A 25,323-nucleotide genomic window follows, 5' to 3' on the forward strand; every position below is an offset into this window, starting at 1 on the left:
TAACATCTAACGTGTTTGTGTTTAAAAGAGTAGTGAGAATTTTTTGATTAGTGAGTCTCAAAGTTAATAATTTGATGAGTAAAGATATAGTATAGTACATTAAAAAATTGAGTAATGAATGTATACATAAGAGAATGAGAATAAAAAGAACAAAAAAACAATATTCAGATGTTCAACATCAATAGACTTTGCTCAAATATTTGTCGAGTAAATTGTCGACGATAACTTGATAAGCTCTTTCAGATGGATGATAGCTATCCCAAAATATGTATGCTGAAGAATTAGAACACGTAAATGGGTTCAATGAGTTACACAAATAGGATATCGCAAGCAATCCTTTACCGCAACATCCTCTATCAGCTACCTCAAAACCTGAAACAAAACGAGATCATTTGAATAAAATATAGTTTAAAATATATAATAAAATTAAAATATAAATAATTTCTATGTAGATAAATATGTTAGATGAACTTACCGTATTTTTTAGGGTGTTGGATCATGTCGAAAAGAGTATCATAAACATTAATGTAAAGGATAACACCATCTAGCTCTTTATCTAAAGAATCTAAAGCTGGAGAAAGTCTTGCGTTAAATTGTTTTGCCATGTTGTTTAGAGGTTGATTACATCCTCTTGTAAAAAAACCTCCAAAAACTGTTCTTTGGAGTGGAACACAACCGACGGGGACTGCACTAAACACTCCTATTTTCCGAGCTCCAAGCTTATGTAATTCCTAATTATCAATTATCGATAAGATAAAGTATTTAGTGGATAAAACAATATATTATTGATTAGTTTCTGTATTATTCTATATATTTACAATAAAGTACTTACTCTCACGAAATGGACAGCAGAGTCAGCCAAGAAATTGGCATAAGAGGTACGATCATATCGATGAGTTTGAGCTAAATAAGTGTGAGCAAGGTCATTGCTACTAGACACCACAAGAAAGAAACTATGTTCCAAGATATCTTTGGCTTTTTCTTCTCCGAAATGCCTCTTGATCTTTGATATATATTCTTTGAAATTTATGAGTTGATCCCACACCGATATTACTGACTATAAAAATAAACATAAATGTAAGAAAAAAGAATTACCCATAAAAAAACTAAGGATCGTGATAGAAAAAAATAAGATATATTGTACCATAATTTTTGCTGTCAATGGATCATAACCAGTTCCTCCAGATGCAAATGTTACACCTTTAAGAAGATCCTCTGGCTTCAAATACGGATTCATATATGCTGGTAATGTCTTAGCCAATCCCAACTTTTCCGCTGAAATATTTTTAAACATATTTATCAGAATATAGATAAATATATATGATTCATAATTTAGAAAAATGTAATAACAATTCAATTGGTTACCAATAAGATCAGAAGGAACTCTTCCATCAGAAAATCTTCCAGTAGCGAAGCCTCCAGGATAATCTTTTCCATATGGAGGAAAGTTACACTTTAGAAGAGTGGGAAGATTATTGTTATTTCCTGTATCCATTATTGAATCTCCAAAAACTATTAGTGCTGGGATTGTTGTGTTTTTTCCTTGCGTCGCTGCATTAGCTTCCACGAAGATTAAAACCAAAGCGAACAATAATATTTGAATCTTCATTGTCTTCTTTGGTTCGTTTACTTTTATGGTGGAGATTGGCTTGTTGTTTTACAAATTTGAAGACATGTGTGTATGCTTATATATCTTGTTTCTGTTTGTTGGGTTTCTAAAATTATCTCTGAGCATGATAGTTGTTAGGTTTTATGCTATCTCTAGTGATTTATTGCTTTGATGAGTTGGAACGACAGCAAAAGAATTTATTGTCCTTTCGTATCTATGTTTGGAATTTACACCAAAACAAGTAATGTAACCTTAGTTTTTTTGGTAAGGTAATGTAACCATAGTTTGTTATAACATTGAATACTTTTTTAACTGTGGTTAAATATATAAGTCTTCAGTATATAGGACAATATTTAAATTGTGATTAATAAAATTGTCGAGTACTATTTTATATTTATTATTTCAAAACAGATTAAATTTTATTATTCTATTTTCGTAAAAAAAGAAAAAAGCAACGCAAATATCCTATTTCCAGTAATTCTTAGTGTTCGTCTCCTCGCTAAAATCATCCCTCTATAGTTACTTGTAAGATTAGTCATGATTCTACTATTATGTGCCACATGTATAAGAATTTATTAAGACCACATGTTTTTGTTTTTATTTATTGTATATTACATAATTACTTGATAGGTAAAGCAGTATGGGTTTACTCTATCCTCCTACCTATAGTTTTTGGCTGACAAAAACATTAAACATAGGTCACCTAATGCATTTGTTTTTCTTTATAAAAATTAGTTCTTCGATATATAATGATATGGTTTGACATTCCAAAGAAAAAAGGATCATTTGTTTATGAAGTTCGGTGTCCATGTATACAATAAAAATATAAACTAAAGAATAATTATCTCACTATTAATTATTTATACCTCAAAATTAATTTTAAATCATACATCAATATAAGAGATGCTATTATTATCTCACTATTTTCAAATTTTCCAATATACAAAAACTTCATTTCATGAATTAAAAAATTCAGAAAATAAATAATTACTACCTACTAGTTTTTTACTTTTTACTATATTACAATGCAAAGAGTCCCTTGGAGTTGGCAAAGAAGTGTTTCCGGCTGATAAGTTCCGTTTTTCTATGACCGGTAAAGAGAAGACCGGTTAACAAAGACGGAGGACCGCTAAATTTGGTTTGCACCATTTCCCTTACTTTCATGTACCCATCTAGTGTCATCAACTCCAGAAGCTTTCTACAGCTCTGAGATTGAAAGTTTATATAATGTTATCAGAGAGCTTTAAAAGATTATGATCAGTTTCACTATATGAGAAAGATTGTATATTACCTGAGGATTTAGTACGTCCATTTGGTTTATGATTTCCTCCTGTCACAAAAATGAAATGTTTGGATAAGTATTTTCATAGAGCCCAAAACTGTGACAGTACGAGCTGATTAGAGAAGTATTTTACCTCTGGTATACCGGGATTTTGCATCACGGTACCAAGAACGCGACGAACTAGTCCATCGAATACAACTTTATTTACTGATCCATCTGCGTTTATCCATGGAAATATAGGTTGTGACTTCACAGAAGTTGATTCCTTCGTTTCGCCTTCGATGCTCGTTCCAAAAGTAACAGATGGAGCTTTGGTAGATTCCTCTTGCAAACCGCTTGTTTCAGCCATTTCAGGAATGTTAAGAATCGTGACCTTGTGAACGCTGTTCTCAGAAACATGAACTTGCTTGTCTTTTGAAGTACTGTAGTCGCTGGTGACAACATCGTTTGACCTATGTTCCTCCAAAGCTTTTTCTACGTAGTTCGCTGGTTGAGACTGTTGACCATTTTGGGTAGTTCCACCATCCGCCAATGTCAAGAAGTACTTTGATCGGTAGAGCGAATGGACAAGACGGAAATTATCATAGCCATTTACCTGAATAAGATAGCGTCTCTTGTTAACAGTTACATGTCAAAAAGATGTAACATAAACAGAGTTCATAGTCCAAGAATTTAAGAGTACTAGTAAGATAAGAGATGGTAAGACATACCTTCAAAGCTACTCCAAATGTTTGAAGTACTTCTACAATGCAGTCACAAGTTTCTTGGCCTGCCCATGAATAAACCGAGGTTAAAACTTAAAATACAAAACTGAAGGAAGTCATGAGCACATGCTAACGTGTTGAAGAGGTTAGCCGGATGCTTACTTGGAATATTAATAAGAAAGTGGACTTCTTCAATGCTTAGACCTTGGTCACCAGCCTTGTGAAGGGCATTGGAAACCGCTTCGAAAACCTCGGGACTGATTAAACTCTGTTGCTCCTCTGCAGAACCGGACATAATACAACTAGCAACACTAGCCATTGCTTGCCAAGGAGAATCAACTAAACTACCTGGTATCACAGTAGCATCCTTAGAGTCCAAAAGTTCTTTCATATCATCAGAACCACAGCCATTATTTGTTTCTCCCGACATGAAATGAAGTTCACCGGACCAAGAGTCATCATCCTTAAACAACTCTATTGCGTTAGCTATTGGTATAGTTACACGATGAACAGATACTGCTAAACCAGGGAAACCCTTTTCCTTTCGGACGTTGATTTCACCTTCACCTAGTAACTTAAATTTCTTAGCACTATCAAGTTCAGATTCTTCTACATCCTCAGCTCTACGTTTTAAACCTCTTCGATGTTCAGGCTCCCCAACACCTTCTTCAGGCAAAGATACAGATAAAGAGAGTTCACCAGAAGCAACCAATGAAAAGAAATTCAAAACATCACCACATTGCAAATCTGAAGTAAGAGTGACTCCCTCATCCATAAGTTCTCTTTCGTGTTCGACAAGCCAACTTGAGAACTTGGCAGCTCTTTTCCCAGTATTAACCGGGAATGGTGACTTTGAAATACTATGCAAGAAATTCTGAGATAACACAAATGGTTGTCCATCACTTCCACCAACCAAGAACTTTTTGTCTCGGAGGTAGCTATAGGCGGTGAAGAGGTCACCCTCGGAATATCGTCGTAAGGTATCTTCCAGTAAATTTGGCATACTAGGTGCAGTAGGCATGCTTAGAAACACAAGCTTTAACAGTTCAACAGCGGTAGACACTACCAGAGATTCCTGCACTTGTATACAACCATTGTCCTTTTCATCTACATGCTTAAAAATCTGATGAAGACGCGATGTATCTTTAACTTGATCAATAGAAACAGTTTGAATGTCCTCTGTGTGAATTTCAGGTCTCGTCCGTTGAGAGGGCATCAGTTTACCCATCTTCTTGAGCTCAAGAACATTATTAAAGGCTTGGCTTATACTCTTTTCATTGAAGTCATCCCATTTTCCTTCATCTTTACGATGCTCAACAGAATCTGATTCCGTCTTTAGATGTTTTGCATAACGCTCACTGAGTAGATTGCAAAGCCTCATGACCGCCTTACGAACTTTATCATTCCTCATCATTGTTTGAATCCGTCTCTTGCAAGGTAAAGGAGGTAATTATGTGTAATTATGAATACATTGTGAATCTGAATCTGATTTTAATATATTTTCACTATCATGAATACATATAATAACAATATATGATATTTTGATACAAATATGTGTAATTATGTTACTTGTGTGGTTTAAAATTTGCCTAACTCGATTATGAATAAACCAATTTCTTGTTTTATGTACTTCAACAAATTGTGATAAGCTCATGTTAAAGTTTGGATTGACATCAACTCAACAAAATCTCAAAAGTATTCGCATGATTGAATGTCATTTAAGTCAACACTTTTGAATCTTCTAGCATTGCATATATCAATATTAGAGAAATGATCGTCTTTTAATTCAATTAAGAGTAGGAATGATGATACATTTAATTTACTTATTTAATTTTATTAATTTTTTAATTTAAAAAATATTGAATGACAAATGTGATTTTCTTGTGTGATGATGTGTCATTCATATGGAGAGAGTTGACCAACTTTCATATATATGATTTATATAGTGAACGTGGATGAGGTAAAATCAAAGAGTATTGATGTTATCATCTTATTTGCGAGACAAGTATAGTTGTTTCAATGTGAGGTCGGTTATAGTTACAATATCCTTCTCACATTGTCACGTAAGTGTGATCATTTTGTTTCACTTACACTAGCTTTCTCACATTGTTACATGAGAAATTATCATTTCAGGTTCATAAGACATTCAACAGTTGTGTAGTAAATCAAACTTAATGATAAACTTCCTCAACAGTTTTACCATAGACTCTTTAGTTTTACATGTTCACAAGATATGATTTTCTAAATTTATTTTGGTTACCCGTTATATGATGATATAGTTGAAACACGCAAGATTATAATATTTTTCTTTCACTTGGAATGAATATTAATTCTTCACGTAAACTATAGAGATCACATGTTCTGAGATTAGTATAAATGTGAAACCTTTACTATATCAAGATTGATTTTTTTTATAAAAAAATTTACTCTTTCGTTTGGTTAAAGTTATGGCGCTACATAATCTACGTAACTTGTGTTTTGTTTTGGTATTTTAAGAGATAACATTTGTTCGTTTGGATGTCATGGAAGATTTTAGTTTTGTTTTATCTTTTGTTTTGTAGAGTTCTTCTCGCTGATCATATGAACTAACAGTTCTCCGTTTTAACAATGAAGCTGTGAGAAACAGAGAAAGAGGGAAACATAGAAGTACAAGGAATGTCAATTTTCCAACAAATTTTATTACCATTGCGAGTGGTAAATTTTCTGTCTATTACCATTTTCAAAGTTTCAAGGGTTGAATTGAATTCATACGATGTTTAGTTAACGTATACAAGTGGCCCGTCCAAAATATTTGGAGGTCAAAGCAACAATTTGTTTTTTTTTGGGTTATTATAAAACTTTGGGGACTTTTGAAACTAAATAATTTTGAGGCCTATTTTCAAATATTTTTGCTGTAAAAAAATTGGAAGTCACATACCATTGCTTCATATTGCTGTCCTCAATGACGGCCCTGTGTATACATCAAATAATCATCAACTTTTCGTGAGAATCTTTAATAGTAGTTTAATTTATCTTTCTTGATAATTTTGATATACACATTTTTTTGTTAGCTCAGTTTTTTGTTGCATGCATGTTACCATGTTTATATACACGCATATGAGGTATGATATTCAACTATTCAAATCAAAGCTTATACGTATCAGAAGTTTATTTGTTCTTCATACAATATTGTTATTTCAAGCTCCGATCCAATGATTATTTATCTCTCTAAGTTTTTATTGTCTAGGAAGTGTCCTCAGTCCTAATAAGTTTTTGGAACCAATGATAAGTGTCTACTATTTATTTGACGTTTTCATTTTATAAAATCTATTTTGTTCATCCCAACTTATGTCTTTAGTTTTTGTTTTATTTGTAGGGTTTGATTCAAATTTTTGGGACGAACATACTCTACACTTAGATGTAATCCAAGATCATGGCAGTGATATTAGGAAACTTTTTGGAGAAGGATGTGATAATACCAAAGCGAGAAGTAATGAAATGGAAATCAAAGAGACAAAATTGTTCGAGGATATGTGCAACATTACAACGATTTAGTAACACTTACAAACTTAAAGTTTAGTTTTATTTCTCTGATTTGATTTGAAAAGGCTTTAGAGATTGATCAGAATTCTTCAAAAGAATTGTGGAAAATAGCTCCTTAGTATTTACCAAAAGTTTTGTCCCACAAAAAAAAAAACTCATCAAAATTCATGTCTTTCTCATATAAAAAACTTAAAGTTGGTTGTAAAAAACTCAAACATAAGTTCTTAGTTAAGACCAAAAAAGTTTTCTTAGATCTCACAAAAAAGACCAAAAGTAATTCAACTGATGAATTTAGATAAAGTAATTTGTCTTCTAAACCCAAGGCAAGTGTTCATAATTGACATTAGGATGATTTTACGTCATATTTTGCTTATTATGCTTCATATGTTTAATGGCTTACTTATTTTATAATGAAGCAAGTAGAGATTAACCAGACTAAACCAAGACTACAGTTCGATAGAAATGACATGGATGACGTGGTATAGAGCCTATAATGAGCATCGAGTTTATACAATGATATGCATTCATGTGTTAATATTTTCTTCAAGTTGTTATATTGTAACATTTTAATTTACATTGAATCAAAGAAAGACAAAACCCATAAACACTAATACGTATCAAATCATTACAAAACAGGCATAATTAATGGGATTGGCAAAATTAATGGAATTATACAATCAATACCAAATCAGAGGCGTTTTGAAATTGAACTAATCACCCACACCGTTAAGAAAACAACGTTGTTTTGTAAGCCTACAATTGTTTATAAGAATTTTGAGATTATTCATAGTTTAAGGTTATTCATAGAGATTTTAGTCATATTTTATTATATTAAACTACAATTTTGAGATGAATTTTTTTCTAGCATAATTGTAATTCATTTAACTAATTACAAAAACAAATTTTCAATTTTGACATCATATTATGTTTTAGATTACACGGTAATAGTTCACTACTACAATAATTTTCCAATTTTACAAGAATTTTTTCCATCTTTATTTTTTATACCATAATTTTAACTCCTTCAATTAAGTATATTAATTAATTAAAAACTAGATATATTTATATATTTTATTATATTAAATTTACCAACGCGTCGCGGGGCTAACATGAGGACGTAAACTCTTTGTATTATATTATCTTGATGTAAATAATACCTTTTTTTGATTTGTCAATACTCTGTTTCTCCTTCTAGAAACTTTCCTTTATACTGTTTGTGTATTTTGTTGACCACAAAAACTCGAGGACTAAGACTAAGTAAGATAGGAAATGGGTGGATACAAAGAAGTTGTCCTTTTAAGAAATCCATCACGAGAAGTTGGAAAGTCTGAACCAGAGACTTTCGTGTGCTTATCCAAAGACGACGAGAGGAGTCCCAAGAAGTCTAGCGGTATCAATCAAATCTCTTCTTACTTGAGGAGATTCCTTGGAACCATCAAGAGGTTAGTCCATTTTCTTAGCAAATTTCTTTGTTTACGGTGAAAGATATCTCTATTTGTTTCTCTAAATCTTTCGAGTAGTAACAGTTAAACTTTGTCCATATCCTGGATAGACCTAGGTGTGTCAAGACTCAAGAGACAAAGCTTGAATATATTTTTCTAACTGATTAGATATCACTATTAATGATAATGCATGATCATCAATATTTCGTAGCTTGATTCATATTTTCATATATACTACTTACTTAAGCAGGAAGCATTATGGCTGGGGAACTTATTTCGTTTGGTATACAAAACCTGTGGAACCTACTGAGTCAAGAATGCGAGCTATTTCAGGGAGTCGAAGATCAAGTAACTGAACTAAAAAGGGATCTAAACATGTTAAGCTCTTTTCTGAAAGATGCAAATGCAAAGAAACATACAAGTGCGGTGGTGAAAAACTGTGTTGAAGAGATCAAGGAAATTATCTATGATGGAGAGGATACAATCGAAACATTTGTTCTTGAGCAAAACCTGGGAAAAACAAGTGGTATCAAGAAGAGTATCAGAAGACTTGCTTGCATTATTCCAGATCGGAGGAGATATGCATTAGGTATCGGAGGCTTAAGTAATAGGATCTCCAAGGTGATCCGAGATATGCAGAGTTTTGGAGTGCAACAAGCTATCGTTGATGGTGGGTATAAGCAACCTCAAGGTGATAAACAAAGGGAGATGCGACAAAAATTTTCTAAGGACGACGACAGCGATTTTGTGGGGTTGGAGGCAAATGTTAAGAAATTGGTTGGATATTTGGTGGACGAAGCAAACGTTCAAGTGGTTTCCATAACCGGTATGGGTGGTCTAGGTAAAACCACACTTGCTAAACAGGTTTTTAACCATGAGGATGTTAAACATCAGTTTGATGGGCTCTCATGGGTGTGTGTTTCACAAGATTTTACCCGAATGAATGTATGGCAAAAGATCTTGAGGGACCTCAAACCCAAAGAGGAAGAAAAGAAAATCATGGAGATGACACAAGATACACTCCAAGGTGAACTAATTCGATTGTTGGAAACGTCTAAGTCATTAATTGTCCTCGATGACATATGGGAAAAAGAAGATTGGGAACTAATCAAGCCAATATTTCCACCGACCAAAGGTTACCTCTTATGGTACACACACTAGCCACTGGTCTTACTCAATAAGCTAGCTAACTCTTTGTGTTTGTTTTTGGCAGGTTGGAAAGTGTTGCTTACTTCTCGAAATGAGAGTGTCGCCATGCGTAGAAATACATCATATATCAACTTTAAACCAGAATGCCTAACCACTGAAGACAGTTGGACACTTTTTCAGAGGATAGCACTTCCTATGAAAGATGCAGCTGGTACTTTTAATGCATCTCTGGCTTGTTAGTATCTTGGTTTTGTAGTCTACTTGTAAAACGATTTTGACATATTGATAACGTTGTGCAGAATTTAAGATTGATGAGGAAAAGGAAGAGTTGGGTAAGCTAATGATCAAACACTGTGGAGGGTTACCATTGGCCATCAGAGTGTTAGGAGGTATGTTAGCTGAAAAATACACATCGCATGATTGGAGAAGATTATCTGAGAATATTGGATCTCATCTCGTGGGAGGAAGAACTAACTTTAATGACGACAACAACAATACATGTAACAATGTATTGTCTCTAAGCTTTGAAGAATTGCCAAGTTATTTGAAGCATTGTTTCCTCTACTTGGCCCATTTTCCAGAAGATTATGAGATAAAGGTAGAGAACTTGTCATATTACTGGGCTGCAGAAGGAATATTCCAACCTAGGCATTACGATGGAGAGACCATTCGAGATGTTGGAGATGTCTACATAGAGGAGCTGGTGAGGAGGAATATGGTCATTTCCGAAAGAGATGTAAAGACTTCGAGATTTGAAACTTGTCATTTGCATGACATGATGAGAGAAGTTTGTTTGTTAAAAGCTAAAGAAGAAAACTTCCTACAAATTACCAGTAGCCGCCCTTCAACTGCAAACTTGCAGTCTACTGTCACATCTCGCAGGTTTGTCTACCAATATCCTACTACTTTACATGTTGAGAAAGATATAAACAATCCAAAACTTCGAGCTCTCGTGGTTGTTACCTTGGGAAGTTGGAACCTGGCAGGTTCAAGCTTTACAAGGTTAGAACTTCTGAGGGTGTTAGATCTTATTGAAGTGAAGATTAAAGGAGGGAAGTTAGCTTCTTGCATTGGAAAGCTCATCCACTTAAGATACTTGAGCTTAGAGTATGCAGAGGTAACTCATATACCTTACTCACTAGGAAATCTGAAGTTGTTGATCTATCTGAATTTAGCTTCATTCGGAAGATCTACATTTGTGCCCAATGTCTTGATGGGGATGCAAGAACTGAGATACCTTGCGTTACCATCTGATATGGGGAGGAAGACAAAACTAGAATTGAGTAATCTAGTAAAATTGGAGACTTTAGAGAATTTCTCAACAGAGAATAGCAGCTTGGAGGATCTTTGTGGTATGGTCAGGCTGAGCACGCTCAACATCAAATTAATTGAGGAGACGAGTCTAGAAACTCTAGCTGCATCTATAGGTGGATTGAAATACCTGGAAAAACTTGAAATATATGATCACGGTTCTGAGATGAGGACGAAGGAAGCGGGAATCGTATTTGATTTCGTTCATCTCAAAAGGCTATGGTTGAAACTGTATATGCCTAGGCTTTCTACAGAACAACACTTCCCTTCTCACCTTACAACCTTATATCTAGAAAGTTGTCGGTTGGAAGAGGATCCCATGCCGATTCTAGAGAAGTTGCTACAGTTGAAAGAGCTTGAATTAGGGTTTGAATCTTTCAGTGGAAAGAAAATGGTTTGCTCGAGCGGTGGGTTTCCTCAATTGCAAAGGCTTTCATTACTGAAACTAGAGGAATGGGAAGATTGGAAAGTAGAAGAAAGCTCCATGCCACTTCTTCGTACTCTCGATATTCAGGTATGTCGAAAATTAAAGCAGCTTCCTGATGAACACCTTCCTTCTCACCTTACATCCATATCTCTATTTTTTTGTTGTTTGGAGAAAGATCCATTGCCGACTCTAGGGAGATTGGTTTACTTGAAAGAGCTTCAATTAGGGTTTAGAACTTTCAGTGGGAGGATAATGGTTTGCTCGGGCGGTGGGTTTCCTCAATTGCAGAAGCTTTCAATATATCGGCTAGAGGAATGGGAAGAGTGGATAGTAGAACAAGGCTCTATGCCCTTTCTTCATACTCTCTATATCGATGATTGTCCAAAGTTAAAGAAGCTTCCGGATGGGCTGCAATTTATCTATTCATTAAAGAATTTGAAGATATCAGAAAGATGGAAGGAGAGATTGTCGGAAGGAGGAGAAGAATATTACAAAGTCCAACACATTCCTTCTGTTGAATTCTACCATAGGGTGTTGCATATCTTTAGGAGCGTCGGAGGTGATATAACTGGGAGACTCTTGATGAGATGAGATGTTGGCCTATCTGGAATTCTTCCCAGTTGGGAGACCAACGGAGATTAACACCGTCAACAACGCACCTACGACCCATCTCAAGAGCTTGGACACGAGGGAGAAGGTTGTTGCCTGGATCAAACAGTGGTGCATCCAAAACGCAAGCCATGTAGATTTTTGTTTCGGGTTCTACATGGCCATGGCGAAGAAGGGTGACCAGTTGGAAGGTGCATACACCCTAAAGACGTCCTACGCTTTGAGGGAACTCAGAAGACACAATTTGAACTTTTTTCTTTAGCACTCATAGAAGAAGAGCAAAGAGACCAAACGGATAATATGAAGTCTTTACCATCCTTAAGTGATGTTGGTAGTGTTGTATTTGCCATTATTGGCACAAGAGCTGATCTTGCTTGGTTTGTGGGAGTGACATGTCGTCCCATGATATGTTGTCTATCAGCTTCAGTATATGTTGCTTATGTAACAGTTTTTCTATAATAACTTTGTGTACCATATTTGAAATCAATGAAGTAATATCTTTGATAAAAGGCGAAATGGAGATCTTCCACGGCCACTCATATCCACCATAGACAGAACGGTCAGAAATAGAATCTCATTTATGTAACAACTTGATTCGAGGAAGCTTGATGATGGCCTCCACATCTGCTTCCAAGCTCGGCCATAACAAGTAGAGAAGCTCTGCTTTTTCTCTCTCTGTCACTCTGTTTTAAGTTCAAAACTCTCTAAATAAGGATGCATTCTTTGGAACAAAGGCTTTTGTATTTGTTTTTTTGAAAAATAAAAAGGAGGAAGAAGTTATCAAACAACAACAACAAAGGCTTTTGTTTGAATATATTTTACATTTATGTACAAAAAGAAAGACAAAGAAAAAAAGTCAAAGAAGAAAGTATCACAATCATGGAAGCAAAGAAATAAAGAAAAAGAATTCGAAGAAACAGAAATACACTTTTTGCTGAAACAGAAAAACAGAAGAGAAAATAATCAATTGCATGACATGAAATTTTAAACATACTATATGATAAGAAAAAACATATAAAATACAGATTTGTAAATCATAAATATATTAAAAGCAATTACTCTGTTAAAAATTCACCAACCAAAAAAATCATCAACTAACCAAACGCTGTCACGACCGGGAATCTTTAAATTATTATTTCAGAACCGGTTTTTCAATTAATTTACAGTTTAAATTTATTTTTAATAGTTTTTAATTAAGTTAATAGCCCTCTTTAAAATACACTATTGGACCCCACAAAAAAAATACATCCTTGGAAGTGGTCTTAGTTTTATCATCTAAAAGATATGAATTTGATTTTGTAAAGGTTACAATTATTTCCAAGAAATGTATCATAGACAAGTTGGAGGAAGAAGACGAAACGAATCAGGTAAATTGAAATTAAGAAAGCTATTAAGGTAAAATTAAAAAATGGGTAGATTAGAAGTAGTTGTCTTTTCATAAAACCCAATAGTACTTGAAATTGTTAGTATAAGAAATATTCCAAGCTATAACATTATTATTATAAGAGACCCTTATTAATAATTTGGTAGCACGATGACTCCAAAAGGAGTTTATTGTTTAAAGAAAGACGAAAACATGGAGAGTTGTTGACGCAGAGAGTTACTTAGATGCTTCACCCAAGAAGAGTCCTCATAATCATAAAATCAAAGCATCTCTCTTCTTCCTAAACGTCGACGATCGAGAGGAGAGTTCTTGGCGCCATCAAGATTCAAAAGGTTAGTCATTTTATTTTCTTCCCTTAATTCTTAGCATGTGTCTTTGTTTACGGTGAATTGAGTGATAATGGGGACGTGAGGCATCTCATAGTTCACAAGTTCCGCCTTAGCTTAACCAAGCCTGACTACTCTTAACTAAAGTTCTTCAACTATACCATATTTCCTTGAACACATCCAAGTCTAGTAAGTTTCTGTTAAATTCCTAACACTATAGATTTATAGTTCTTCGATGCCATTTGTAACTACATAGCAGTAGGCAGTAGCTTCTTTTTGAGTTATTGCAATTTCTTAATCATTTTTATATTGGCTAGTTACATTGTTTTAGAAATCGAAGTTTGTTTACCTACCTTGTTTACGATTTGGTCATTGCTCAAGATTTACGTTTTGATGCTATGTACAATCAGCACTGTGTACAATACGTTCTAATTGTTAATATTTTGTGTTGTTGGGTGTTGTGTTCAGATGGAGGAGATTGTTTTTGAAACAAAAGATGCACTTGATTGGTCATATAGAAGCGAAGGAGTTGTGAATTTGGTTCTCGCTTACTCTGGATCCTCTCCCACTTTCGTTAGTCTCATCTCTTTTTCTTATTTTTAGATATTAAATCTTTGCTTTTGTTGAATTGTTTCATTTTCGGTAGGTACATTTCATTGATCTTGATATGAGACCTTTGGAGAGAATGGAAGCCTATTACGAATCAGACAAGAAGATCATGAAAACGTACCTGGAGATGCTGAAGAAGAAAGGGGATCGATCAACCTAGATTCTTCTAGAACTATGCAACCTCTAACAGTTTCCTACAATTTTCACTTGTATCAATTCATAAGATTCCCTTTACTTGATATGTTTCCTAGACTAAAATAAATATAAATGTTAATTATTTATGTACAGTTAAATGTAAAGTTCTCAGTATCCCTCACTTAAGAATCTAGTTGTTGCATTAGATTAATACATGGGATGTGGCTGCAAAGGGGTATACAGTAGAAAACCAAGTTTCAAAGTTAGCCTGATGGTTAAATATCACTTGAAAATCAGGGATGTGGAGGATGGGAAACATCAGAGAAGGGCTGGTGCAAGTTTCTAAAGTTGATACAGTGAGCAATTTCCAAAATGTATCGGAGATGCTCAAGTCTACCAAGAACTGAAAAAAGTAAGCGTGAATCCACGAACTAAAATCTTAAACTCAAAGCCAAGGTGGACACTCATAGAGAGTTTGTCTATCGGTTTCAATATATTTTGCTTACGTAATAGTTTGCATTCCAAAAGTTTCTATAATAACTTTGTACACCTGAATCGATATAATTCGATTTTTATAATCAACATTAATAAAAACAAATTTCCTGAAATACATAATTTTGAGTTTGGAGAAATTTTGATAATTTTTGATGACCGTGTCTCTATATCACAACCTTTTCTTTTTACATTTTCAGGAGAACAATTTCTATGTTTTATTCAAAACTAGTTGACATCTTATATAATAAGAGAAGGTTTTTTCCTAACTTTTCCTAACATTGCTACATTTGGCACTTTATTTTGGTGACACTTGTCTTCTTCCATTTATTACTTTGTTTCTTCCAATTTATATCTTCTTTTTAGTATTTAATTCCAAAAAATCATATTTATCCATTTCGGATATATTTTTAAATTGATTTTTGTCTTCTAATATTTTTAGTTAAAAATAATATCTTCTTATTATCACATATGAATTAGTAAAATTTTAAATCCTCACAACATTAGTACACTTGGCCTATTTTATAATTAATCTTTTTCCTAATTTTTCTATCTTACATATTATTTAAAGATTCATATAAAAGACATCTCTAATTTTTTCTAATTTCTCTCTTGAAATTTGTCTCAACTTTTCTTTCAAATTAAACGTATTCTTATATTCATAATTCTAACTTATTTGCTAATCAAACAATTGCAATTTAATTGGACATTAAGTGTATTGATTGCATTATTCTTCATTGTCCGTTACTTTAGAAGGAGTAATTGTTTTCATTTTCCCATTTACTTCCACCACTATTAATATGGTACATAGTATGAGACTTGAGTTGAGAGTGGAAAATCTTATTATTTATAATATTCATTTGTATAAATTATAATTTGTATTTCGATAAGTATAAGGTATGTAAGAAAGTTTCTTTCTCCGGATTCAGTTATTTCAATATTTTAGAGATTGGAAGGTTTTCTGCTTATGGGTTTGTTTTCTTGGTGACTTTTCTAAGGTTCTCTAACATCAAAATGTTAATGCCAACTTTTTCGATTCAAAATTTATTGGAAATAAGAATCTTTTTGACCAGTTTGTTTGGTAGCTAAAGATAGATGGAAGTTCTTGAGCACAAAGCTTATAAAAGAATGACATTATATTTCTAGGGTAGTTTTATCAAAAAAAAAAATCTTTGCATTTGCATCAAACCTATGGTTAAACTTTGGTTAGGCTTTCTACACCCAAAAGCGTCACTCTTTTAGTTTCCTTGCGAGCGAAAAAATGGAAGGAAGCTCATGGGAAACCGGAACCAAATTCGCTGGAACAAAACAACATCAAAATAAATCTTTCATCTCCATCAAACATTGTCTGCTCCATCAATCATTTCTGTAATTTTTATAATTTATTGAGATTTTGAATAGTAAAGTTATGATGTAATCTTTTATTATTATTATTACTAAATGAATACCCACGCTATGCGTGGGTTTGTTTTGAAAATAGTATTTATATTGATTGTTTTTTTTTGCTAATTTATGTTTATTCTTTGTTTATTATTGTATTGTTAATAAAATTAGATCCATAAATATGTAATTACAATTTTTATGGTTAGATTCATTTGTAACTCAAAATATCAATTTACATATTTTCATGTAAAAAGCTGATTATTTATAAGATTTTAATATATTTTCACTATCATGAATACATATAATAACAATATATGATATTTTGATACAAATATGTGTAATTATGTTACTTGTGTGGTTTAAAATTTGCCTAACTCGATTATGAATAAACCAATTTCTTGTTTTATGTACTTCAACAAATTGTGATAAGCTCATGTTAAAGTTTGGATTGACATCAACTCAACAAAATCTCAAAAGTATTCGCATGATTGAATGTCATTTAAGTCAACACTTTTGAATCTTCTAGCATTGCATATATCAATATTAGAGAAATGATCGTCTTTTAATTCAATTAAGAGTAGGAATGATGATACATTTAATTTACTTATTTAATTTTATTAATTTTTTAATTTAAAAAATATTGAATGACAAATGTGATTTTCTTGTGTGATGATGTGTCATTCATATGGAGAGAGTTGACCAACTTTCATATATATGATTTATATAGTGAACGTGGATGAGGTAAAATCAAAGAGTATTGATGTTATCATCTTATTTGCGAGACAAGTATAGTTGTTTCAATGTGAGGTCGGTTATAGTTACAATATCCTTCTCACATTGTCACGTAAGTGTGATCATTTTGTTTCACTTACACTAGCTTTCTCACATTGTTACATGAGAAATTATCATTTCAGGTTCATAAGACATTCAACAGTTGTGTAGTAAATCAAACTTAATGATAAACTTCCTCAACAGTTTTACCATAGACTCTTTAGTTTTACATGTTCACAAGATATGATTTTCTAAATTTATTTTGGTTACCCGTTATATGATGATATAGTTGAAACACGCAAGATTATAATATTTTTCTTTCACTTGGAATGAATATTAATTCTTCACGTAAACTATAGAGATCACATGTTCTGAGATTAGTATAAATGTGAAACCTTTACTATATCAAGATTGATTTTTTTTATAAAAAAATTTACTCTTTCGTTTGGTTAAAGTTATGGCGCTACATAATCTACGTAACTTGTGTTTTGTTTTGGTATTTTAAGAGATAACATTTGTTCGTTTGGATGTCATGGAAGATTTTAGTTTTGTTTTATCTTTTGTTTTGTAGAGTTCTTCTCGCTGATCATATGAACTAACAGTTCTCCGTTTTAACAATGAAGCTGTGAGAAACAGAGAAAGAGGGAAACATAGAAGTACAAGGAATGTCAATTTTCCAACAAATTTTATTACCATTGCGAGTGGTAAATTTTCTGTCTATTACCATTTTCAAAGTTTCAAGGGTTGAATTGAATTCATACGATGTTTAGTTAACGTATACAAGTGGCCCGTCCAAAATATTTGGAGGTCAAAGCAACAATTTGTTTTTTTTTGGGTTATTATAAAACTTTGGGGACTTTTGAAACTAAATAATTTTGAGGCCTATTTTCAAATATTTTTGCTGTAAAAAAATTGGAAGTCACATACCATTGCTTCATATTGCTGTCCTCAATGACGGCCCTGTGTATACATCAAATAATCATCAACTTTTCGTGAGAATCTTTAATAGTAGTTTAATTTATCTTTCTTGATAATTTTGATATACACATTTTTTTGTTAGCTCAGTTTTTTGTTGCATGCATGTTACCATGTTTATATACACGCATATGAGGTATGATATTCAACTATTCAAATCAAAGCTTATACGTATCAGAAGTTTATTTGTTCTTCATACAATATTGTTATTTCAAGCTCCGATCCAATGATTATTTATCTCTCTAAGTTTTTATTGTCTAGGAAGTGTCCTCAGTCTAAGTTTTTGGAACCAATGATAAGTGTCTACTATTTATTTGACGTTTTCATTTTATAAAATCTATTTTGTTCATCCCAACTTATGTCTTTAGTTTTTGTTTTATTTGTAGGGTTTGATTCAAATTTTTGGGACGAACATACTCTACACTTAGATGTAATCCAAGATCATGGCAGTGATATTAGGAAACTTTTTGGAGAAGGATGTGATAATACCAAAGCGAGAAGTAATGAAATGGAAATCAAAGAGACAAAATTGTTCGAGGATATGTGCAACATTACAACGATTTAGTAACACTTACAAACTTAAAGTTTAGTTTTATTTCTCTGATTTGATTTGAAAAGGCTTTAGAGATTGATCAGAATTCTTCAAAAGAATTGTGGAAAATAGCTCCTTAGTATTTACCAAAAGTTTTGTCCCACAAAAAAAAAAAAACTCATCAAAATTCATGTCTTTCTCATATAAAAAACTTAAAGTTGGTTGTAAAAAACTCAAACATAAGTTCTTAGTTAAGACCAAAAAAGTTTTCTTAGATCTCACAAAAAAGACCAAAAGTAATTCAACTGATGAATTTAGATAAAGTAATTTGTCTTCTAAACCCAAGGCATGTGTTCATAATTGACATTAGGATGATTTTACGTCATATTTTGCTTATTATGCTTCATATGTTTAATGGCTTACTTATTTTATAATGAAGCAAGTAGAGATTAACCAGACTAAACCAAGACTACAGTTCGATAGAAATGACATGGATGACGTGGTATAGAGCCTATAATGAGCATCGAGCTTATACAATGATATGCATTCATGTGTTAATATTTTCTTCAAGTTGTTATATTGTAACATTTTAATTTACATTGAATCAAAGAAAGACAAAACCCATAAACACTAATACGTATCAAATCATTACAAAACAGGCATAATTAATGGGATTGGCAAAATTAATGGAATTATACAATCAATACCAAATCAGAGGCGTTTTGAAATTGAACTAATCACCCACACCGTTAAGAAAACAACGTTGTTTTGTAAGCCTACAATTATTTATAAGAATTTTGAGATTATTCATAGTTTAAGGTTATTCATGGAGATTTTAGTCATATTTTATTATATTAAACTACAATTTTGAGATGAAATTTTTTTTAGCATAATTGTAATTCATTTAACTAATTACAAAATCAAATTTTCAATTTTGACATCATATTATGTTTTAGATTACACGGTAATAGTTCACTACTACAATAATTTTCCAATTTTACAAGAATTTTTTCCATCTTTATTTTTTATACCATAATTTTAACTCCTTCAATTAAGTATATTAATTAATTAAAAACTAGATATATTTATATATTTTATTATATTAAATTTACCCACGCGTCGGGGCTAACATGAGGACGTAAACTCTTTGTATTATATTATCTTGATGTAAATAATACCTTTTTTTTATTTGTCAATACTCTGTTTCTCCTTCTAGAAACTTTCCTTTATACTGTTTGTGTATTTTGTTGACCACAAAAACTCGAGGACTAAGACTAAGTAAGATAGGAAATGGGTGGATACAAAGAAGTTGTCCTTTTAAGAAATCCATCACGAGGAGTTGGAAAGTCTGAACCAGAGACTTTCGTGTGCTTATCCAAAGACGACGAGAGGAGTCCCAAGAAGTCTAGCGGTATCAATCAAATCTCTTCTTACTAGAGGAGATTCCTTGGAACCATCAAGAGGTTAGTCCATTTTCTTAGCAAATTTCTTTGTTTACGGTGAAAGATATCTCTATTTGTTTCTCTAAATCTTTCGAGTAGTAACAGTTAAACTTTGTCCATATCCTGGATAGACCTAGGTGTGTCAAGACTCAAGAGACAAAGCTTGAATATATTTTTCTAACTGATTAGATATCACTATTAATGATAATGCATGATCATCAATATTTCGTAGCTTGATTCATATTTTCATATATACTACTTACTTAAGCAGGAAGCATTATGGCTGGGGAACTTATTTCGTTTGGTATACAAAACCTGTGGAACCTACTGAGTCAAGAATGCGAGCTATTTCAGGGAGTCGAAGATCAAGTAACTGAACTAAAAAGGGATCTAAACTTGTTAAGCTCTTTTCTGAAAGATGCAGATGCAAAGAAACATACAAGTGCGGTGGTGAAAAACTGTGTTGAAGAGATCAAGGAAATTATCTATGATGGAGAGGATACAATCGAAACATTTGTTCTTGAGCAAAACCTGGGAAAAACAAGTGGTATCAAGAAGAGTATCAGAAGACTTGCTTGCATTATTCCAGATCGAAGGAGATATGCATTAGGTATCGGAGGCTTAAGTAATAGGATCTCCAAGGTGATCCGAGATATGCAGAGTTTTGGAGTGCAACAAGCTATCGTTGATGGTGGGTATAAGCAACCTCAAGGTGATAAACAAAGGGAGATGCGACCAAGATTTTCTAAGGACGACGATAGCGATTTTGTGGGGTTGGAAGCAAATGTTAAGAAATTGGTTGGATATTTGGTGGACGAAGCAAACGTTCAAGTGGTTTCCATAACCGGGATGGGTGGTCTAGGTAAAACCACACTTGCTAAACAGGTTTTTAACCATGAGGATGTTAAACATCAGTTTGATGGGCTCTCATGGGTGTGTGTTTCACAAGATTTTACCCGAATGAATGTATGGCAAAAGATCTTGAGGGACCTCAAACCCAAAGAGGAAGAAAAGAAAATCATGGAGATGACACAAGATACACTCCAAGGTGAACTAATTCGATTGTTGGAAACGTCTAAGTCATTAATTGTCCTCGATGACATATGGGAAAAAGAAGATTGGGAACTAATCAAGCCAATATTTCCACCGACCAAAGGTTACCTCTTATGGTACACACACTAGCCAGTGGTCATACTCAATAAACTAGCTAACTCTTTGTGTTTGTTTTTGACAGGTTGGAAAGTGTTGCTTACTTCTCGAAACGAGAGTGTCGCCATGCGTAGAAATACATCATATATCAACTTTAAACCAGAATGCCTAACCACTGAAGACAGTTGGACACTTTTTCAGAGGATAGCCCTTCCTATGAAAGATGCAGCTGGTACTTTTAATGCATCTCTATCTTGTTAGTATCTTGGTTTTGTAGTCTACTTGTAAAACGATTTTGACATATTGATAACGTTGTGCAGAATTTAAGATTGATGAGGAAAAGGAAGAGTTGGGTAAGCTAATGATCAAACACTGTGGAGGGTTACCATTGGCCATCAGAGTGTTAGGAGGTATGTTAGCTGAAAAATACACATCGCATGATTGGAGAAGATTATCTGAGAATATTGGATCTCATCTCGTGGGAGGAAGAACTAACTTTAATGACGACAACAACAATACATGTAACTATGTATTGTCTCTAAGCTTTGAAGAATTGCCAAGTTATTTGAAGCATTGTTTCCTCTACTTGGCCCATTTTCCAGATGATTATGAGATAAACGTAAAGAATTTGTCATATTACTGGGCTGCAGAAGGAATATTCCAACCTAGGCATTACGATGGAGAAATCATTCGAGATGTTGGAGATGTCTACATAGAGGAGCTGGTGAGGAGGAATATGGTCATTTCCGAAAGAGATGTAAAGACTTCGAGATTTGAAACTTGTCATTTGCATGACATGATGAGAGAAGTTTGTTTGTTAAAAGCCAAAGAAGAGAACTTCCTACAGATTACCAGTAGCCGCACTTCAACTGGAAACTCTCTGTCTATTGTCACATCTCGCAGGCTTGTCTACCAATATCCTATTACATTAGATGTTGAGAAAGATATAAACGATCCAAAACTTCGATCTCTCGTGGTTGTTGCCAATACTTATATGTTTTGGGGAGGTTGGAGTTGGATGCTGTTAGGTTCAAGCTTTATAAGGTTAGAACTACTGAGGGTATTAGATATCCATAGAGCCAAGTTGAAAGGAGGGAAGTTAGCTTCTTCCATTGGACAGCTCATCCACTTAAGATACTTGAACTTAAAGCATGCTGAGGTAACTCATATACCTTATTCACTAGGAAATCTGAAGTTGTTGATCTATCTGAATTTAGTCATTTTAGTCTCCGGATCTACATTGGTGCCCAATGTCTTGAAGGAGATGCAACAACTGAGATACCTTGCGTTACCAAAAGATATGGGGAGGAAGACAAAACTAGAATTGAGTAATCTAGTAAAATTGGAGACTTTGAAAAATTTCTCAACAAAGAATTGCAGCTTGGAGGATCTTCGTGGTATGGTCAGGCTGAGAACGCTCACCATCGAATTACGTAAGGAGACGAGTCTAGAAACTCTAGCTGCATCTATAGGCGGATTGAAATACCTCGAAAGCCTTACAATAACTGATCTTGGTTCTGAGATGAGGACGAAGGAAGCGGGAATCGTATTTGATTTCGTTTATCTCAAAACGCTAACGTTGAAACTGTATATGCCTAGGCTTTCTAAAGAACAACACTTCCCTTCTCACCTTACAACCTTATATCTACAACATTGTCGGTTGGAAGAGGATCCCATGCCGATTCTAGAGAAGTTGCATCAGTTGAAAGAGCTTGAATTAAGGCGTAAATCTTTCAGTGGAAAGGAAATGGTTTGCTCGAGCGGTGGGTTTCCTCAATTGCAGAAGCTTTCAATAAAAGGACTAGAGGAATGGGAAGATTGGAAAGTAGAAGAAAGCTCCATGCCAGTTCTTCATACTCTCGATATTCGGGATTGTCGAAAATTAAAGCAGCTTCCTGATGAACACCTTCCTTCTCACCTTACATCCATATCTCTATTTTTTTGTTGTTTGGAGGAGGATCCAATGCCGACTCTAGAGAGATTGGTTCACTTGAAAGAGCTTCAATTATTGTTTAGATCTTTCAGTGGGAGGATAATGGTTTGCGCTGGCAGTGGGTTTCCTCAACTGCACAAGCTAAAATTATCTGAACTAGATGGGTTGGAAGAGTGGATAGTAGAGGATGGCTCCATGCCACAGCTTCATACTCTGGAAATTCGTCGGTGTCCAAAGTTAAAGAAGCTTCCTAATGGGTTTCCACAATTGCAGAATCTTGAGTTAAATGAGCTAGAGGAATGGGAAGAGTGGATAGTAGAGGATGGCTCCATGCCACTTCTTCATACTCTAAGAATTTGGAATTGTCCAAAGTTAAAGCAGCTGCCTGATGGGTTGCGATTTATCTATTCATTAAAGAATTTGACTGTACCAAAGAGATGGAAGAAGAGATTGTCGAAAGGAGGAGAAGATTATTACAAAGTCCAACACATTCCTTCTGTTGAATTCTACTAGGAATGCTCTCAGCAATCACAGACTATGTATATATATGTACACATAAAGAGCTGCATTGATGGTGTTCGATGAATTGTCTAACTGTGACTATCCTTGACGAGATATGTAATCATAAGCCTCTGTTTCCACCCAAAATCAGGTAATCTCATGATCATTGACTTTAAAAATTTCAAAGAAAAGCTTATCAAACAAGAGACCTGAATAATCATGTTCTTTCTGCTTAGAATCACCAAACAAGAACATTTTGCAGGTCGGAAGATAGTTGCAGGTAGGAAGCTAATCAAACAAGACACCTTATTTTTCACGACGAGATGTTGAACCCCTGAAGAATGTTGGACACCATTTTGATGGATAAAACATTTTCATAGGAGAAATGATGTGAGTAAGCTTTCAGATCATTATGATGCATGCCAGTATAGTCATTTCTCTCGTTACTCTTACAAAGTCCTATATAGTGTCTTCAGTTCAAGGTCTATTTCTTTCATGGAAGTCATATAAAACTATATTAGACAATATTCATAACCTGAATGTTAGTAGTAATACCTTGTGATAAGGTTGAAGAACAATTGCAGAAATGGGTAAGAGATGACATAGTGACTTACTCAACTAACTCTCATAATCTTATTTCTGAAGTCAAGAACACTAGCCTGCAAAGTTGCAAGTTTTGTTTAGCTCATACTGTGCCTTTTACTGTAGTTGTAGATGATCTTGGTTTCTTACTAAAAACTCTGTTGAAATTTCATATTACTTCCTTACATGCAGAGAGTCGAGGTGAAAAGGTGTCTAGCTTTTGAAGCTTTGCTGTGTACTAAGTGGACAACTTTCTTATTCTCTATCTGTTTTTGGTGTGTAATAAGAATCTGAATTTTATGCATGGGTGAATTTGTACGGGTTAATAGAGAAGTTCATAACCTAAGTTAAGACTAGTCTGCTAAATTCGGACACAATGTGAAATTCTCAAGCTCATCGTTTAATCAACAGAGAGAATTTGATTGACTTTTTTTCATAATTCTGTTTTGTAGACGAATTTGATAAGGTTGATGCTACCTTGTCCGAATCTCTTCCCAAGTGAATCTTGGTCATCTGCCTATTTATACACATTAAACTCTTTGCATTGATGTCTTAATGTGTGTGTTTTGTATAATCATTCAGACTTTATGGGAGTGTTGCGGCGAAGCTACTGAACCTTTTTGAAAGCGGTGTTGCCTATCTTTAAGAGCGTCGGAGGTGATATAACTGGGAGACTCTTGATGAGATGTTGGCCTATCTGGAATACTTCCCAGTTGGGAGACCAACGGAGATGAATACCGTCAACAATTCACCAACGACCCATCTCAAGAGCTTGGACACGAGGGAGAAGGTTGGTGCCTGGTTCAAACAGTGGTGCATCCAAAACGCAGGCCGTGTAGCATTTTGTTTCGGGTTCTACATGGCCATGGCGAAGAAGGGTGACCAGTTGGAAGGTGCATACACCCTAAATACTATAAAGGTTTATAGAAGTGATTGATTTATTCCATTCAACGATTTACAATATATATACACAAGAGAGACTTGCTGAGCACACTTATAATCAATGTGAGTATATACAATATTACAAACATGGAAGATATGATTGGAATCAATC

General features: G+C 33.9%; 4 protein-coding genes and 1 non-coding gene across 7 annotated transcripts; 3 read left to right on the forward strand and 2 right to left on the reverse strand.

Annotated features, from left to right (window-relative positions):
* Window positions 1-79: 79 nt before the first annotated feature.
* AT1G58725 (GDSL-like Lipase/Acylhydrolase superfamily protein) lies at window positions 80-1,747 on the reverse strand. The gene is made up of 5 exons (NM_148603.3): window positions 1,366-1,747; window positions 1,145-1,275; window positions 833-1,057; window positions 476-731; window positions 80-372 (listed from the first exon to the last, which is right to left on the reverse strand). The coding sequence occupies exons 1-5, from the start codon at window positions 1,607-1,609 to the stop codon at window positions 179-181; spliced, it is 1,050 nt and encodes a 349-aa protein (NP_683444.2). The 5' UTR covers window positions 1,610-1,747; the 3' UTR covers window positions 80-178.
* Window positions 1,748-2,624: 877 nt separating this feature from the next.
* Window positions 2,625-5,009, reverse strand: AT1G58766 (B-block-binding subunit of TFIIIC protein; the record flags this gene model as incomplete). Its single annotated transcript, NM_148604.2, has 5 exons — window positions 2,625-2,815; window positions 2,901-2,939; window positions 3,025-3,486; window positions 3,602-3,660; window positions 3,758-5,009. 5 exons carry the CDS (start codon window positions 5,007-5,009, stop codon window positions 2,630-2,632), a joined length of 1,998 nt encoding a protein of 665 aa, NP_683445.1. The 3' UTR covers window positions 2,625-2,629.
* A 3,310-nt stretch (window positions 5,010-8,319) lies between these two features.
* AT1G58807 (Disease resistance protein (CC-NBS-LRR class) family) lies at window positions 8,320-12,825 on the forward strand. 2 transcript variants are annotated; one of them, NM_001124043.2, is made up of 5 exons: window positions 8,320-8,559; window positions 8,810-9,694; window positions 9,773-9,919; window positions 10,008-11,533; window positions 11,622-12,825. In NM_001124043.2, exons 2-5 carry the CDS (start codon window positions 8,818-8,820, stop codon window positions 11,637-11,639), a joined length of 2,568 nt encoding a protein of 855 aa, NP_001117515.1. In that variant the 5' UTR covers window positions 8,320-8,559; window positions 8,810-8,817; the 3' UTR covers window positions 11,640-12,825. The 2 variants fall into 2 exon arrangements, with proteins under 2 accessions (NP_001117515.1, NP_683446.1); NM_148605.4 differs by having other exon boundaries at window positions 10,008-12,825.
* A 63-nt stretch (window positions 12,826-12,888) lies between these two features.
* On the forward strand, window positions 12,889-15,113 carry AT1G58808. The gene is made up of 2 exons (NR_143587.1): window positions 12,889-13,771; window positions 14,234-15,113. It is a non-coding gene; the product is annotated as an other RNA (non-coding RNA).
* Window positions 15,114-19,931: 4,818 nt separating this feature from the next.
* On the forward strand, window positions 19,932-25,294 carry AT1G58848 (Disease resistance protein (CC-NBS-LRR class) family). Of its 2 annotated transcripts, none has more exons than NM_148606.3 (6): window positions 19,932-20,125; window positions 20,376-21,260; window positions 21,339-21,485; window positions 21,574-23,838; window positions 23,950-24,077; window positions 24,852-25,294. In NM_148606.3, the coding sequence occupies exons 2-4, from the start codon at window positions 20,384-20,386 to the stop codon at window positions 23,697-23,699; spliced, it is 3,150 nt and encodes a 1,049-aa protein (NP_683447.2). In that variant the 5' UTR covers window positions 19,932-20,125; window positions 20,376-20,383; the 3' UTR covers window positions 23,700-23,838; window positions 23,950-24,077; window positions 24,852-25,294. The 2 variants fall into 2 exon arrangements, with proteins under 2 accessions (NP_683447.2, NP_001031207.1); NM_001036130.2 differs by lacking the exon at window positions 24,852-25,294 and adding an exon at window positions 24,462-24,694.
* The last annotated feature ends 29 nt before the right edge of the window (window positions 25,295-25,323 follow it).

The sequence above is a fragment of the Arabidopsis thaliana genome (assembly GCF_000001735.4).
Source record: "Arabidopsis thaliana chromosome 1 sequence".
Lineage (NCBI taxonomy): Eukaryota > Viridiplantae > Streptophyta > Magnoliopsida > Brassicales > Brassicaceae > Arabidopsis > Arabidopsis thaliana.

Bases quoted from the DNA above. Each gene is read 5' to 3' on its own strand.
- AT1G58725 (NM_148603.3), bottom strand. From the start codon at position 1,609: ATGAAGATTCAAATATTATTGTTCGCTTTGGTTTTAATCTTCGTGGAA. The intron at 732-832 runs GTAAGTACTTTA...ATTGATAATTAG, and splicing joins CTGCTGTCCATTTCGTGAGA to GAATTACATAAGCTTGGAGC. The intron at 373-475 runs GTAAGTTCATCT...GTTTTGTTTCAG, and splicing joins CCAACACCCTAAAAAATACG to GTTTTGAGGTAGCTGATAGA.
- AT1G58807 (NM_148605.4), top strand. From the start codon at position 8,818: ATGGCTGGGGAACTTATTTCGTTTGGTATACAAAACCTGTGGAACCTA. The intron at 9,695-9,772 runs GTTACCTCTTAT...TGTTTTTGGCAG, and splicing joins AATATTTCCACCGACCAAAG to GTTGGAAAGTGTTGCTTACT. The intron at 9,920-10,007 runs GTACTTTTAATG...AACGTTGTGCAG, and splicing joins TCCTATGAAAGATGCAGCTG to AATTTAAGATTGATGAGGAA.
- AT1G58848 (NM_148606.3), top strand. From the start codon at position 20,384: ATGGCTGGGGAACTTATTTCGTTTGGTATACAAAACCTGTGGAACCTA. The intron at 21,261-21,338 runs GTTACCTCTTAT...TGTTTTTGACAG, and splicing joins AATATTTCCACCGACCAAAG to GTTGGAAAGTGTTGCTTACT. The intron at 21,486-21,573 runs GTACTTTTAATG...AACGTTGTGCAG, and splicing joins TCCTATGAAAGATGCAGCTG to AATTTAAGATTGATGAGGAA.